Source organism: Microtus pennsylvanicus, chromosome 15 (assembly GCF_037038515.1).
Source record: "Microtus pennsylvanicus isolate mMicPen1 chromosome 15, mMicPen1.hap1, whole genome shotgun sequence".
Taxonomy (NCBI): Eukaryota; Metazoa; Chordata; class Mammalia; order Rodentia; family Cricetidae; genus Microtus; species Microtus pennsylvanicus.
The window spans coordinates 9355936-9371109 of record NC_134593.1 but is presented as its reverse complement, the minus strand read 5'-3'; the positions used below and the strand labels follow the sequence as shown (position 1 = coordinate 9371109).

General features: G+C 46.0%; 1 protein-coding gene across 6 annotated transcripts in view; it reads left to right on the top strand.

The window, feature by feature from the left end:
• The first annotated feature begins 258 nt into the window (after nt 1-258).
• Nucleotides 259-15174, top strand: part of Fbxo34 (F-box protein 34) — a 69085-nt gene continuing 54169 nt past the window's right edge. For 2 of the 6 annotated variants that reach the window (XM_075949350.1, XM_075949352.1), the window contains exon 1: nt 292-423. Coding sequence is in view for 2 of the 6 variants with exons in the window: in XM_075949348.1 (XP_075805463.1) it covers nt 281-423 (143 nt within the window). In the remaining 4 variants the exon portion in view is untranslated. The other 4 variants (XM_075949348.1, XM_075949351.1, XM_075949354.1 and 1 more) reach the window with 4 other exon arrangements.

Genomic DNA, 15174 nt, shown 5'->3' with positions numbered 1-15174 from the left:
CCAAGATAAGGACCCAGGTATTTTGGACATCTCAGTGTCAAGCACGTTTCGACTTCTGGACCACCCTTGAGCGCTAATAAACTTGTCACTCTAACCTTGTTCTAGGGTTAAGGTTCTTGCCCTCGGTCACACTCCCCCCCCCCCTCGGTACCGTCCACCTCTCTCCGCAGCGCTCGCGGCCGCCGGCAGGGGGCGCCGGCGCACGCAGGCTCCGCGGCCCCGCCCCCGGGCAACCGTCGATTGGGCCGGCGCGTGATGTCACGCCGGTTTAGCCAAACAAATGGGTTTCGGGGCGAGCGTTGGGCTCCGCCGCGCTGCGCTGAGCTCCCGGTCCGCCTCAGTCTCGGGGAGCGAGTCAGGCCTGCCGCCGCCGCATCGGGCTGCCGCAGCCCCGGGCCAGGCCCCGGCCGGGCAGAAGCACAGGTGGGCCGGGCGGGGGCGCGGGCGCGCGGCGGGCGGACACTGTGGCCGCTCCCGCTGCTCCCCGCGGCGAGGCCGGGCGTTGGGGGCGGGGACCGCGGGGCACCGCGCTCGGGGGTGCAGCCGCCGCGTCCTCCCGGGCGCCGTCCGCGCGGCCTGGCCCCGAGGTCGTGCGTTCGCGGGTCCCCGGGCCCCGAGGCGGGCGACCCGAGCTAGGCCGCCGCGGGGGAGCTGCTTGCCGGGCGCGGGGAGTGGGGGGAGGCGTCCCGGCGCAGGTGAGCGGTGCGTCTCCTCCACCCTCCCGGGCCCCGCCGTGTGAGCCTGCGGCGGTGAGGTCACAGTTCCGAGGCTCGGTGTGTGCCTGTGATGTCAGGGCTCTACCCGGAGAGACCGTGATGTCACCGCAGGCCCGGAGTGGCGACCTTGGCGCGCGGAAGGGCTGGGAGGACCCGCGGGGAGAAAAAGGAAGTTCAGTCCTCGCAGATTTGAACCGAAATCGTGGATATCGGCTTCGTAGAATTTGAATGTAATAATTGTCAGGTGTTTAAACTTCATTTCAGAAAGCATCGTTAGTGTCAATTTAAGGACATTTGGTTTAGAAGTAGAGAAATCGTGGGAGATCTTGAGGGGAGGCGGGAGAAGGGGTTTTGGGGTATTCACTGAGTGTCTTTCAGGAAGCTAAACTCAGTTTGATGGTTTGATAACAGCAGTTGCTGGGAAGGGGTGAGCGGGGCAGAACCAACTGGAGTGCCGATAATTCCGTTGGCTCTATTTACCTTTTTCTGGCTAGTGATCTGCTTGTTAGCCTTTTTGTTAGCGAATGGCCGTGGCAAGCAGATCTTAAACGAACTTTGTCTTATAAGAGCTCTTTTTAAATAATAATCACCTGAGGATTTAATTTATCCAAGTGTTTCTCGTCCCCCCCCCCCCCCATGAAGGATAATTGGAGGTTTTCTGTGGTTATAGCTCAGCAACAAGACTTTTTTATTTTTTTGCTTTTTTTTTTTAAAAAAAAAACAGACTGGGCTGTAACTTAATATAATAACACATCTGAAGATTGCTTTTTGGGACTGGTAACTAAAATTTCATCAGTAGTGCTTTGAATGTGAAATTATAAATTTTAGGAGATTTTGTGTATGATGATTTTCTTGGCTTTGACCTGCATAGAAGCTGGTGTGCTGAACTAACCTGCAGGAGACATTCCAGAGACTCAGTCCTTTCAGCCTTTCTTCCTTCTAGACTCTTGTTCAAAGGTAGCAGACTTAAGACCGAAGCATGCTTACAATTAGGGTTCTTAGAAGGGAGCCTTCATTGGAACTGTCGGTGCCTCCTCATGCACAGTTACTTGCAATAGTAGGGTCCCCTCTTTCCAATACTTTCTGCTTCCCATTTGCTCTTCAAATATTTGCATCTTTATAGGCAAATATATCCTTAATAACTTTTTTTGTCAGGGTCTCTAGCTCTGAGTGGCGTGGTACTTGCTGTGCTGTCTAGGCTGTCCTTGAACCCTCAGCCTGCCCCTGGTGTGCTGGGATTACCTGTGCGTGCCATCACACCTGGCTCCTTGAAGACTTTTAATGGCTTTCTGGATTTTGCATCAGTATGCAGATGAAACGCAAATTAGCACAGGAAATGAAAGCAAAAATTATCTGTTAATATTGGATTTGGATGTGTGTCCAGAGAGACAAGTCTAGGGTCTCCTGCAGGAATACCGATCGGCACTGAGCTACATTCCCAGGCCCTGACTGTTGGATCTGACTGGCTGTCAGTGGTTCTCAACCTTCCTAATGTCGCAGCCCTTTAATACAGCTGCTCGTGTAGTGGAGACCCCACCATAAAGTTATTCCTTTGCTCCTTGATAACTAATTTTACTACTGTTATGAATTGTAAATATCTGGGTGTGAGCCCTGTGAAGGGATCGCTCGCTCTGTGTAAATGGACACTGCTAATATAAATGGAAGGGGTGGGGTCAGTGTAAACGGGAGTTAGAAACCCTGACGCTGACTGCTGTGCTTGCCAGTGCTTGGCCACCTCACTGTCTATCTTGCTTCGGTGTTAGTTTTTATTTTTACATGGAAAGAGAAGAGTTACTGGGTGGAGAATGAAAGTCTTAGTGTGTTCTGATGTTACTAAGAAACAGTGGTGGGCACAAGAAAGCCTCCTGCATGTGTGTCATTGCATAACAAGCCATGACTATGGAACATTTCTATAACCTGCTTCTGCTTCGGTGCTTCTCACCCACGTCTTGCAGTTTTTGGTCCAGGAAGCAGCTTTTACTTAAATTATTTTATGGAAATTGGAGATTAAGCTTATTTTTTTAAAAGACATTTTGTCATTTAGTTCACTCACAGAATTTGAAGGAACTAAAGCATCATTAGTAATGTGGCATCTTTGTGATGAATAAGGCAACATTGTGAGCAGAGTGTGCTATTAGACAGAAGTCCTTAGGATATGCTCATTGGCTCAGCTGTTTTACTAACATGCTAAACAGTTTCTACTTTATTTTCCAAACTTAGTTTATGCTCACCTAGTTTAATTTCTATAATACTGGAATCCCATTGGGCTTCACTTGTGTCTTAATATTTGTTGGTAGGAGAACATACTCGAGAGACTTCATTTAGAGCTAGCTACTTTCCAAAATTTGCAGCTGTTTAAAGCCAGATACGTGGGGGAAGCTACTATGGTGTGATAAATGCCTTCTTTGTTAGGTCATTTGTGACAGGCAGAATCCAAGTGCATGAGCTGCGTGCTGGCCTTTGGAGCAACAACAGAGGGCCATTTGGAATGGATTTCTGTCGGTCCTGTCTACCTTATCTTCCCACTTATGTTGTCTATGGGATGTTGAAGCAGATGAGCCTACTGTATCATCCAGGATGGAGTGGAGTTAATTAAAATGTATGTGGTTCTTAGTGTTCACTAAAATTACTTAACCTTTCATTTTCAACTTCATTTTCTAGTTACTGCACTCACGTCAGAAATGCTTAGCTTCATAACCTAGCTTGTCCATTTCATACCTTAATTACAATATAAGTTTGTGACTCCAAGCCTATGCCAGTGTGCCCGCACAGTGTGAGTCTAAGTGTGATCCAGGCCTGTGCCAGTGTGCTCAGCTTTGCACAGGTTCTGGGGATCTGACTCAGGGCCTCATGCTGGTGTGGCAAGCACTTTACCCCTCACCGACGGAGCTGTGTGCGCGGTTCTGTCACCTTTAATGCTCACTCACGGGCTTAGTCAGACTGCTGCTGTTGCACTTGGCTGGCCAGGTGTTCCATCCCGAGTGCCAGTGTGAAGAGGGTTAGAAACTCAGGTAGGAAGGCTGGAGTAGTTATCGTAGGCTCGGACAAAGGACTCATCACATCACTGATGTGTATTTTCCTGGAGTGAGTGAGAAGGATGAGTGCTCAAGGCTGGAGCTAGTCTCTGGGCGGTCAAAATTGCATCTGTCCTCTCTTCGCCTTCCTTCCCTTCAATTTTTTGCTTTTTGAGATGAGAGTATAATCACATAGTTCAGGCTGGCCTTGAACTCATGGTCTCCCTACCACAGCCTTTCAAGGCCTGAGACTCTAGGCAAGCTTCACTATGCCTGTCTCTACTTTAAGATGTGTGTGGACGTTTTCATTAAGTGAGTTCTCTTAGTCTGTGGACTTGAGAAGTGCCTGAGCTCCTAGCCTTCATTTGTCATATCTTCCTGACATTTTATGGGGAAACCGTTAATCATTACAGAAAAATATTTGAATGTTGAATATCTACATACCCATATCTGTAATTCCATAGTCTTCCGTGAAATAGGTGGGTCTGTTTTACTGCCTGCTCGTTTCCCTCTGTCTACCAGCCAATCTTAGATTTTTGTTGTATTTTATAATAAGTATACTTCACATGTAAATCCTTCAGAATACTTATTATTTACTTGATTTTAGGTGACATGTATGGTAAAGTGTCCAGGTCTGTGTCTACATATCCTGAGCCGTGTATCCTGTCAGGATCATAGAGCATTATGGTGCCACAGAAAGTCTCTAGTTGGCGTCCGTGGCTTTCCATCCTCTGCTCCTGTTGTTCGTGAGGCCTTCTGGCCCCGTCTGTTTAAACCCTCCTCCCTGCTCTCCTAGTGCACACTGTTATGACAGAGAGTGGACCCTTGAAGGGGTTGGAGACCTGTCTGACCTTGTCGTCTGTCCTGTGAGGGAGTCCGAAGCTTCCTTGCCCAGAGAGCACAGCCTTTGCTTCTGTGAAAGAACCTAGGAGAGGGTTTTGTTTTAGAAGTCCTGTTGAGTGAGGGTGGAGAGTGGCCCCTGGAAGCCAGAACTAAAACTGTGGGGTGGCTTTGAGGGGAGTGGGGCTGCTGGGACCACTGTAGCCTCAGGTGAAGTGCAGAGTGTGTTGGAAAAGGTAGGGATGGCAGTCCATGCTAAAGTGGGCAGAACTGGGGGTTTGTTCTTGTGTCCTGGTGCTTTTAGGACCACACTGTCCGAACGCTAGGTGTGTGGCAGAAGAGACACTTCAGCAAAGTGGCCTCTCTAACTGCTTAGAGTGATATGTAGTGACAAAGGCAAGTTATGCAGGACACTTGATAAGGAAGAGGGATGGAAAGAGTAGAGAGTCAGCACAGTTCAGACTGGCCCTGTTAGAAATGGAGAGAGATACTCAGTACAGAGCAGGCAGGGTGTAGCCAGGTGAACTTTGGATAAAGAGATTAGGGCGACAGTAATCCCCAAGGCATGTCTGCTCCTTACAGCAGCCCTGCCCTGCGCAGGCCCTGGATGACTTCAGGGTTCTGTTCCTCACATTCCAGTGTCGACTTCAACTTCCCCAGGTGCAGTCTTGTTTACAACGGCCACCTCGCTGGAGGTCTTAAACTTTGGCTGTGTGGTTCAGGCTCCTTCAGAGCGAACGGAGTGCCTAAATGTGTGTGTGTGTGAGTGAGTGAGAGAGAGAGAGAGAGAGAGAGAGAGAGAGAGAGAGAGAGAACGACCAAGAGTGTAGACAGGACGGACATTCTGTATTCACCTAGATTTTTTGTTGTTGTCGTTTTGAGACGGTTTCTCTGTGGTTTTGGAGCTTGTCCTGGAACTAGCTCTTGTAGACCAGGCTGGCCCTCGAACTCACAGAGATCCGCCTACCTCTGCTTCCTGAGTGCTGGGATTAAAGGCGTGCGCCACCACCTCCCCGGCCTCACCTAGATTTCAAAGTCCGCTCTAGAGAACTTTGGGTTCTTGACAGACTCTACCCTTGCAATGGGTGGGCCCTGATCGAGAGCACCCCTACTAGGGCAAAGCTCAGTGGCTCTTTAGGGACGGAGCTTGTCCCTGTGACCTCTGTGGCATCTCCATCTAACAACTCCAGCACTTGTGCCGCATCCAGTGAAACCATGGAAGTGGCTGCTACTTGTATCCTTGGGGGTCCAGTCCCCAGCATGGTTTGTCTGGAAGGCGGAATATCAAGTCAGACTATGGAACTTTGAGGCTTAACTGCTCTGGGAGGTTCTGTGCTTGCAGTAGTTTTAAGAAGTGATTTATTTATCTTTTAATGTGTGTTCTACTCCCCTTTGGAACCATGCCTGACTTACCATTGTAGTTTGGAAACACTTGAACTGTTTGGTGTTGCAGGCCGTGCTAGACAGCAGTTTGCTTCATGATGACTCTCATTTATTGATTTAGATGAAGGCCTGGATGTTAGATTTTTGAGTTGTTGCTTCGATTGGTCAAGATGTTTGGGGTTGTTGCTAAGGAGTAAAGCTATTTTGTGTGACTTTGGAGGACTAGAGGTGGAAGTCTGTAGCTTGAGTGCGTGTACCCTTCCTACACCCCCCCCCCCCCCCGTTGGATCCTAATCTCAAGTGAAGGGTTCTTAGGAGCTTCAGGCTGTGGTTAGATGTATCCTCATGAAGGCTAGAGCTTAGAAGACTCTTGGCGGAACCCTGACACTTCTGCCGTGTGAGAGCACAGTAAGGTGCTGGCTAGGAAGAATGGGCCCTCTCTGCTCTTGTATTGATCATCGAGTCCCAGCCTTAAGAACTATGAGAAATTTGTCATAAATCGTTCATTCTCCTCATTACCAGACAAAGGCCTTTATTTATGGAGTCGGAGAAGTGAACTTTTTGTCTCTTTTTAAAATGCCTGGAAGTTTTGGTCTAAAGTATCACTAGTAGGAATGCCAGAATTTAGGGAGAAGTTTTTAAACTGGTTTTCAAGTGTGGGTGGTTTCCTGTTACATGCATGTGTACCATGTACAGCCTGGTGCCTGCTGAGGTCAGAAGAGGATATTGGGATCCCTGGAACTGGAGTTACAGATGTTTGGGAGCTGCCATGTGGGTGCTGAGAACTGAACCTGGGTCTTCTGGAAGAGCAGCCAGTGCTCTGAACCCTTGAGCCATCTCTCCAGCCCCTTCATGACATGATTTGAGGAAGGAGTGATGTGAAAACCAGACTCTAGTGACATCTTTGCCTATTTGTCATCCTACGTTTTGTTGATGACATTGTTTCTTGTGCTCTCCTCTCTTTCTTGCCTGCCTGTCTTCTTACCTTTGCTGGCAATTTTTTGCCATCCAGATTCAGACTGTCCTGTGTCCTTGACCCTCTAAGGGCTTTTCAGGAGTCATCCTTATATTTGCTAAGGTTGCCTCTGCCAAGAGGAGAACCTCTTTTGTGTGTCTGTTCACTTTTGGTCACTGCTTGTAGTGATGAGGCGAGCAGGCCTGCTTTTCGTCCTGCCCGGCTTCCACACGGCTTAGCCCGAGAAATAACAACACACAAAACTGTATTCATTTAAACACTTCCTGGCCCGTTATATCTAGCCTCTTCTTGGCTAACTCTTATATCTTGCTTTAACCCATATCTAGTAATCTGTGTATCACCACAGGGTTGTGGCTTACCAGGAAGATTCTAACCCACGTCCATCTCGGGCTAGAGCTTCATGGCGGTTGCCTGATTCTGCTTTCCTTCTTCCAGCATTCTGTTTGGTCTACTGCTGTCCTATCAAAGGCCAAGGCAGTTTCTTTATTAACCAATAAAGTAACACATAGACAGAAGACGCACCTACATCAACTGCTCAAGATGGATGGCATTCTCTACAGTAGTGGCCATGGGAATTCATAAGGAAACATTTGTAAGTGGTGGGCTGACTCGCTTCATTAAATTGTGCCTCTACCAGAGTGACTGCAGAGCCTTGCCTGCTAAATGCCTACTGCCAACACAGACCTTGGGGCCGATGTTTGAACCAGGAGCTGCTGCAGCTATGTTTGATGGCAGTCCTTTGGAGAGAATGTCATTTCTGTCTTTATGTGAGACTTTTGTTCCCATGTGATGCCACAGTTGGAGTTTGTCTGCAATGTCCTATGTGAAGAACGGAAGTGATTCTCCCATATTAGCCTGTGTGAAAATAAAGCCTTTTCTAATTTTGTTGCTTCTCAACAAAGCAATGGCTTGTAGTTTTCTGAGTGAGCCTAGTGAAATCAATGGTAACGTTTGTTTTTTTAAAATGTTGTTATAACAGAAAACTAGCTCATTTACAAGCTAGTATCATTGAGAAGTCCAAGGATGGAGTTTGACTGACTGCATACTTGTGTCTTGTGTGTTCTGATCTCAATTTTGCTTCCTTTTTTTTCTTTTTCCTTTTTTTTTTTTATCTTTAATCGCCCTGGGTGTCCTGGAACTGGCTCTGTAGGGGCCTCGAACTCACGCCTGTCTCTGCCTCCCAAGTGCTGGGACTAAAGGTATACTCTACCACCACCCGGCTTTCCTTCCTTTATTTAATAAGCTCAACTTTTATGCTTTTTGTCCCTTTGTGGTCCTGGTACAGTTGTCATAGCTCAGATCTCATGTCCTCATGCCATGTGCAGAGGGGAAGGAATTGTGTGTGAAGCCTGGGACCCATTTTCTTGAGAAGAACTTGACTAACATACTACTCACACATTGCTGTTGGAGAGGGGGTTCCTAAGGCCAAGGCTGGTAGCTGCAGACAGCACATGCTCATTACGCCGCCCTAAGTCCACCTTTTCCTTGCTCCCATCAGCCAAGCACTTGTTCGTGAATTTATCTTTTCCTATTTAATCTGCTATTTTCCTAAGCCTCGGATGTAGTAGGCTAGTCTGGTGGGTGGAAGAAAGAAAACTATCCTTTGTTTTATGAGCACGGTGAGAGTGGGAATGGGCATGTTAGAAGAGGTGGGGATAAATATATGGTAGTCTGTGCAGTGAAAATACAGTGTGAGCCATACGTGCAATTTCCAGTGTCTGTGAAAATCATTGTGTGTGTGTGGTTTTGGACAAAAATTCCAGAGGTACTGTTTCCTCCCCTTTCTATGATCACTTTCTGTCTTAGATCTGGTACAGCCTAAGCTGAGCTAGAGGTCACAGTCTCCTGGCTCAGCTGATGGAGGAAGGTCATTGGTTAATAAAGAAACTGCCTTGACCCATTTGATAGGCCAGCCCTTAGGTGGGTGGAGTAAACAGAACAGAATGCTGGGAGGAAGAGGAAGTGAGCTAAGACGCCATAGCTCTGCTCTCTGGGGCAGACACGATGAAGCTCCGAGCCAGGATGGACGTAGGCTAGAATCTTCCTGGCAAGCGCATCTCGTGGTGCTACACATGTTAATAGAAATGGGCTAAGCAATGTTTATATGAATACAGTTTGTGTGTTGTTATTTTGGGGCATAAGCTAGCCAGGCGGCTGGGAGCTGGGTGGCAGGAACGCAGCCCGCAGCTCCTTCAACACTCAGCCCCTCACCTACTGATGCTACTCTCAAGTTTGAACCTACCCTGACTTTTGGTTATCATACTTAAAAACCGTTTTTGTAACTATTTTACATGGCCTCACCCTCTTCTACTTCTTCTTCAGCCGACCCTGTCCTTTTACATTGCTTCACATACAGTCAGTTAAAACCAGGTATGGTAGGACACACCTGCATTCTCAGCATTGGGACAGGGGGAGGGGGGAATGAAGAATAGGAGGTGGGGGGATAGAAGGAGCATCAGGAGTTCAAAGCCAAGCTCAGCTATGTTTGAGGGTAGCCTGGGCTCTGTGAGACCTTATCTCAAAAAAAAAAACAGTAATCAAACCCACAGTAATCTATTAAAAAGAAAAATCTGTTTCTATCAAACTTCCTTGGGTCCTCAGGTCTGCCTCACCTTTCCGGTTCCTTAAACCCCTATATGTGCATATCGAATACTTAACTACCTAGTATTTCTGTTTCAACATATGTGCAGTTGCTTAATTGTTCTCCAGTTGTCTCGTGTGTATTAGCCTTATTTTCTCTTCTAAATCATAAGCATCACATGTTATTATGTTCCTAAGTTGCAGACGTGTAATTGAAGATTTAGCTTTTCCTTAATAAGCTTATAATATCGCAGGTTATTTAAATTTGTATCCTTAAAGTTTCTTAAAGTTTTCTACTCTGTTACTAACTCTGAGATATATTGTTAACACGTTGGGGTGTTGGAGTTTGTGTGTTAATTGTGTGTGTGTGTGTGTGTGTGTGTGTGTGTGTGTGTGTGTGTGTGTGTGTGTAGTGCTGGAGATTAAACCCAGGGTTTCACATGAGCTAAGAAAGTGCTTTTTCAAAGTTAAAATGATTATGTTTATATAATTGCTTATTTGAAGCCATAGAATCACTCTAGGAACTATAGAGATAATTTTTGATTAGCTGGAATTTCTTAAGATAAAATCTGTATTTGCTAAGGATGTCTCAGAGGACCCATTTACTTTCTTGCTGAAGAACCAGGAGAGGCAGACCAATTTCCAAAGTAGGGCAGGAGATCTTATTTCAAGTTGAGACATCAGGCTTGGTCCCTGGGGGTTCTCAGTACCTTCACAGTCCCCACTCACTTAGTCGTAGAGTGTAGGTTCTGTGGTCCAGGTTGTTGGCTGTTTGAGATGAACAGCTCTCTCACTCTCTCAGTATTGTGATAATGTTGGTTCTTTGGGGTACTATGAAGAGGACAATCAAAAGATCTGGAAAAGAAGTTGAAAGAGGGTCTGAGAACTTGACCCGCACCCCGAGTTCTTTGGCATGTTATAATGATTAGCTTGATGAAAAAGAAATGCGTTGATGCTTTCATTTGTGGAATTTTACTATCCATTATTTCCTGGGAAATGCACACCCATTTAATAGCATTGATGCTAAATGCATTAGTTTTTTTGTTTACTTGAGACAGTATGTGCCTTTGGGAATCTTTAGCTTGCCTGTCTTGCTTGAAATGTATTTCTTTGTGTGTAGAGTGTGTCTGGGTATGTGGCTGAGCACACTCAGGCTAGAGGTTGACACTGGGGGTTTCTCTTTCTTTACCTTTTTTGTTTTTAAAGATTTGTTTTTGTTTTATGTGTGTGTCTTGCCTGTTGTGTCTGTGCACCATGTGTGTGCAGTGCCTGTGGAGGCCAGGAGAGGGCATTGGATCCCAGAGGACCTGGAGTTAAAGATGGTTGTGAGCCCATGTGTAGGGGCTGGGAACTGAACCCAGGTCCGCAAGAGTAGCAAGTACTCTTAATGGTCGAGCTTTCTCTTCACCCCCTTTGATCTTATTTATGTTCTGAGACAAGGTCTCTCACCGAATCTGGAATTCACTGATGGACTAGACACTCACAAGAGCCTCTGTCTCTGTCCCCTTGGTGCTGGGATTACAGAGTTGGTCTGAAATGCCCTGGGTTTTTTTTCTCTGTGTGTGTTGGGGTTTTGAACTCAGTTCTTCATGTTTGGGTAAGACACACTTTACCCTGCTGATCCATTTACCTGATTAAATGTTAATGTAGAGAATGAAGCTTAAGGATTTACCCCACCCTTGACCCTCTTTAAGAGACGTGAGAAGGGGAGTGCACACTTGTGAAGATATTGATCTGGCATAGTGTCCCATGCTTTTAATACCCACATTGAAATCCATCTGCAGGCTTGAAAGTGTTCCTATTTGCAATTCTTCGGGATCTCTATTCTTGCCCTCCCCACCCAATAAGCCCTGTTAAATGATTCCTTTGGCTAATGGGACCTCTTTTTTGTTGATCATTTTTTTCCTTAAAAGTTACCCGATTTATTTATTTTTCATTGTATGTCTTTGAGTTTTTGCTTGTATATCTGTACAACACATGCATACAGTACTCACAGAGGCCAGAAGAGGGCGTCAGATTCTCTGACATTTGAGTTATAGATAGTTGTCATGTGGGTGCTAGGATTTGAACCCTGGGTCATCTAGAAGAAGAGCAGCAGATATTAACTGCTCAGCCATCTCCAGCCCCTTGTTGGCTTTTTAACTGCATTTGGTTGCTTTTGCTTGTTTCTATTAAAAACAGGTGAATGAGACATTAAAAGATACCCAGTGTAGCTTAATGGGACATATTTTCTTATCCCTCCTCAAAGGAATTGACTTCTCAGCCTTTCCATTCCCTTTCCTCTTTACAACACTTTAATTCTCTTATAGCTAGTATGAGGTGGTTTGAATAAGAATAGCCCCATAGGTCCATATATTTGAAAGGTTAGTCATCAGTCTATGGCATTACCTAAGAGGGATTAGGAGGTGTGGCTTTGTTGAAGGAGGTGTGTCAGAGAGGGTGGGATTTGAGGTTTCAGAAGTCCAAACCAGTCCCAGAGGCTTTCTCTCTTCCTGCTGCCTTCACATCCCTATGTAGAACTCTGAACTACTTCTTCAGCACCATGTCTGCATGCCTGCAGCCGTGCTCCCTGTCGTGATGACAATGGACTAAGCCTCTGGAACTGTAAACTAGCCCCATTTTTAATGTCTCTTCTGGCAATAGAACACTAAGACATAGTGGTTCTTCAGGCAATTCCATAAAGAATCATGTAAAACTATGGCCGTGTTGTAAATGGTTCAGAATGCCAAAGGTTCCTTCATCTGTCTACTGGTTACTCAGTCCCATCTTTAGAAACAGCAGAATTGCTTGTGTATTACCTGCTTTTTCAGCATATATTAAAACAAACACATAAAATACAAATCTAAAAAAAATTAAAAAATAAATATATGGTGCTGTGCTTTTGTTAATTTTTAAAACATTTTTGTCATTCTTTACATCTTAGTATATGACCAAAGTAGATAGAAAGTCTGAACAGTGGGTTAAAAGCAAGTATTTCAGATGCAAGAGTCCAGGAATCACTTAGGCCTGGTGCACTTTTTGTAATGGTTCTCTTTCTCTCTGCCTCTTTTAAATTAAGGTATAATTAACACTGGAAAAATGCACGTATATGGCACAGCTGGCTCTGGGGTTTTGATTGCCAGTACTTGTAAGTGCTGCCTGTGCTTTCCAGGCTCTGGGGTTCTTTCCCTTCATGTATGCTCCAAGTCCTTGGGGGGCCTATCTGGATCTCCAGATGGAACTGTTCTAGGCAGTGGGGTTCAAGGAGCAGAGGTTACATACCAGCCTTTTAAAAAGGAAAGTTTCTAGAAGCTGCCCCTTCACAGCAGTTTTGTTAGCCGGGATGCGTTGTTACAGTCACATGAGAAGTCAGGGAGGTTGGAGATCCAGCCGCCACCACCTTCCTGTACCTAGTGAACACCACTTCTGTGCTGTCTGCGAGTCCCCAGAAGCTGAGCTGCTACAGAGGACAGGGTGCTGGAGAGCACATCTGCTTTTTCTTGCTGTTACAGTTTTTATAGTTGCTAATCTCATAAGTATAAAGGAATTATGGCCAAGGCCATCTCTGATTGGCCCAGTAGGATAGGTAGAGAAAGTAATTCTATCCTAATGCCCTAATGTATTGACAGCGCCTTGAAAATGCAGACTGTCCATCAAGCAGATGATTGACACACATGCCGCACATTTCATTGTCCTAACAGGAAACTAATGGTTGATGGAAAAGAAGAAAGGCTTGAACTCAGAAATGCTTCAGATCAGCGTGGTCATGAGTGGAGGAAGCATAGTGTGTCAGCCTGTGCAGTACAGCCGCAGGGCAGGAGTGTGTCAGCCTGCTGCAGTACAGCCGCAGGGCAGGAGTGTGTCAGTCTGCTGCAGTACAGCCGCAGGGCAGGAGTGTGTCAGTCTGCTGCAGTACAGCCGCAGGGCAGGAGTGTGTCAGTCTGCTGCAGTACAGCCGCAGGGCAGGAGTGTGTCAGTCTGCTGCAGTACAGCCGCAGGGCAGGAGTGTGTCAGCCTGCTGCAGTACAGCCGCAGGGCAGGAGTGTGTCAGTCTGCTGCAGTACAGCCGCAGGGCAGGAGTGTGTCAGTCTGCTGCAGTACAGCCGCAGGGCAGGAGTGTGTCAGTCTGCTGCAGTACAGCCGCAGGGCAGGAGTGTGTCAGTCTGCTGCAGTACAGCCGCAGGGCAGGAGTGTGTCAGTCTGCTGCAGTACAGCCGCAGGGCAGGAGTGTGTCAGTCTGCTGCAGTACAGCCGCAGGGCAGGAGTGTGTCAGTCTGCTGCAGTACAGCCGCAGGGCAGGAGTGTGTCAGCCTGCTGCAGTACAGCCGCAGGGCAGGAGTTTGAGAGCCTCTGTCAGCGAAAATGAAAACTAGATTAGGGCACAAGGTTAATTTAGCTTTAATTTTTTATTTTTTGTCTTATTTTTCTTTTATATCCATTTAACCTGTAGATGGAAAATTTAGTCCACCTGCTTCAGCATCCCAGCGCTGTGATTTCTAATTGTTCTCTTAGCCTAAAGAGGAAAAAGCAAAGTAATAAACATATGTCCTATTTAGCTTTCTTTTACAGAAATTTGCATGCTTTTTTTAATTTATTTATTTATTTTTATTTTTTTTTCATGTTTTTTCATGTAATTATTTTTATTGAGATTCTCTAAATTTTCCTTTTACTCTCTAGTTCAGATGGCCTCAGATTACATAAAATATATTTTGCCAAAACTCTTTAGTAGGCTGTTGAGTTGTTTCAAGTGCATTCTCTGCTGGGTGTGGTAGGGTATGCCTGTAATTCCAGCACGCAGATGCATGAGGCCGACCAATAGTTTGAGGCCAGTCTGGGCTACATAGTGAGGGTTTTTGTTTTGCTTTGTTTTTGCTTTTTTTTTTAATTTAAAAAAAGTACAAATAGGAACTGTGAGTTGGTCTCTAGAAAAGTTGGTAGTGTTTTTCCAGCTAATACTATGGAGAGTGTTCCAAGCTATCTTTACTGCTGAAATAGATCGGAGCAGTTACTAAAAGGTGATCGATAGCCCCAGTCTGAAGGTAGATTGGGCTCAGGACTTGAGCACCAGCCTAGGTTGTATAAGGAGCCTTGTGCCCCCTCCCCCATGAAGGAAAGTGTGTGTGTATTTTTATACCACATGGTGAGGGCTTAGCAGAAATTGCTTAGCTCTCATGGCATACGGCATGTATTACCTTGTACTTAGTATACATATTAACTCTGCTTTTCTCTCTGAATTTTGGGGAAGTGTTAGGAAAAGGGTTATGTTCTGATTGGGAACCTTTACATGCCTGTATGTTTCTGATTGGTATTTCTCTCAAATACCTGAGAGAAATAAAGGAGAAAGTGTTGATTATGGTTCCTTGTTCCAGAAGGATTTCAGTCCATCTTGGCAGGGAAGGCAGATGATGGAGTGGACCTCAACTGGGAGCCTGTGGTGCTGGCCTATTCCCATATTGACAGACCAGTAAGCTTCTAGGACAAGGGGCAGGGATGACCTTCAGATGCCCACCCTAGGCGGGAAACAAGTGTCCTAAGAAAAGATAGTAACAGACTTTTCAGTTCCAGCCAGACCAACTCAGTAGCAGTGTTTTGTGCTTTCTAGGAGGGAAGGGAACGTAAATATTATAATGCAAGTGATCATACTTCTGAATTATCACTAATTAAAGAAACTTTAATGAGAGCTTGG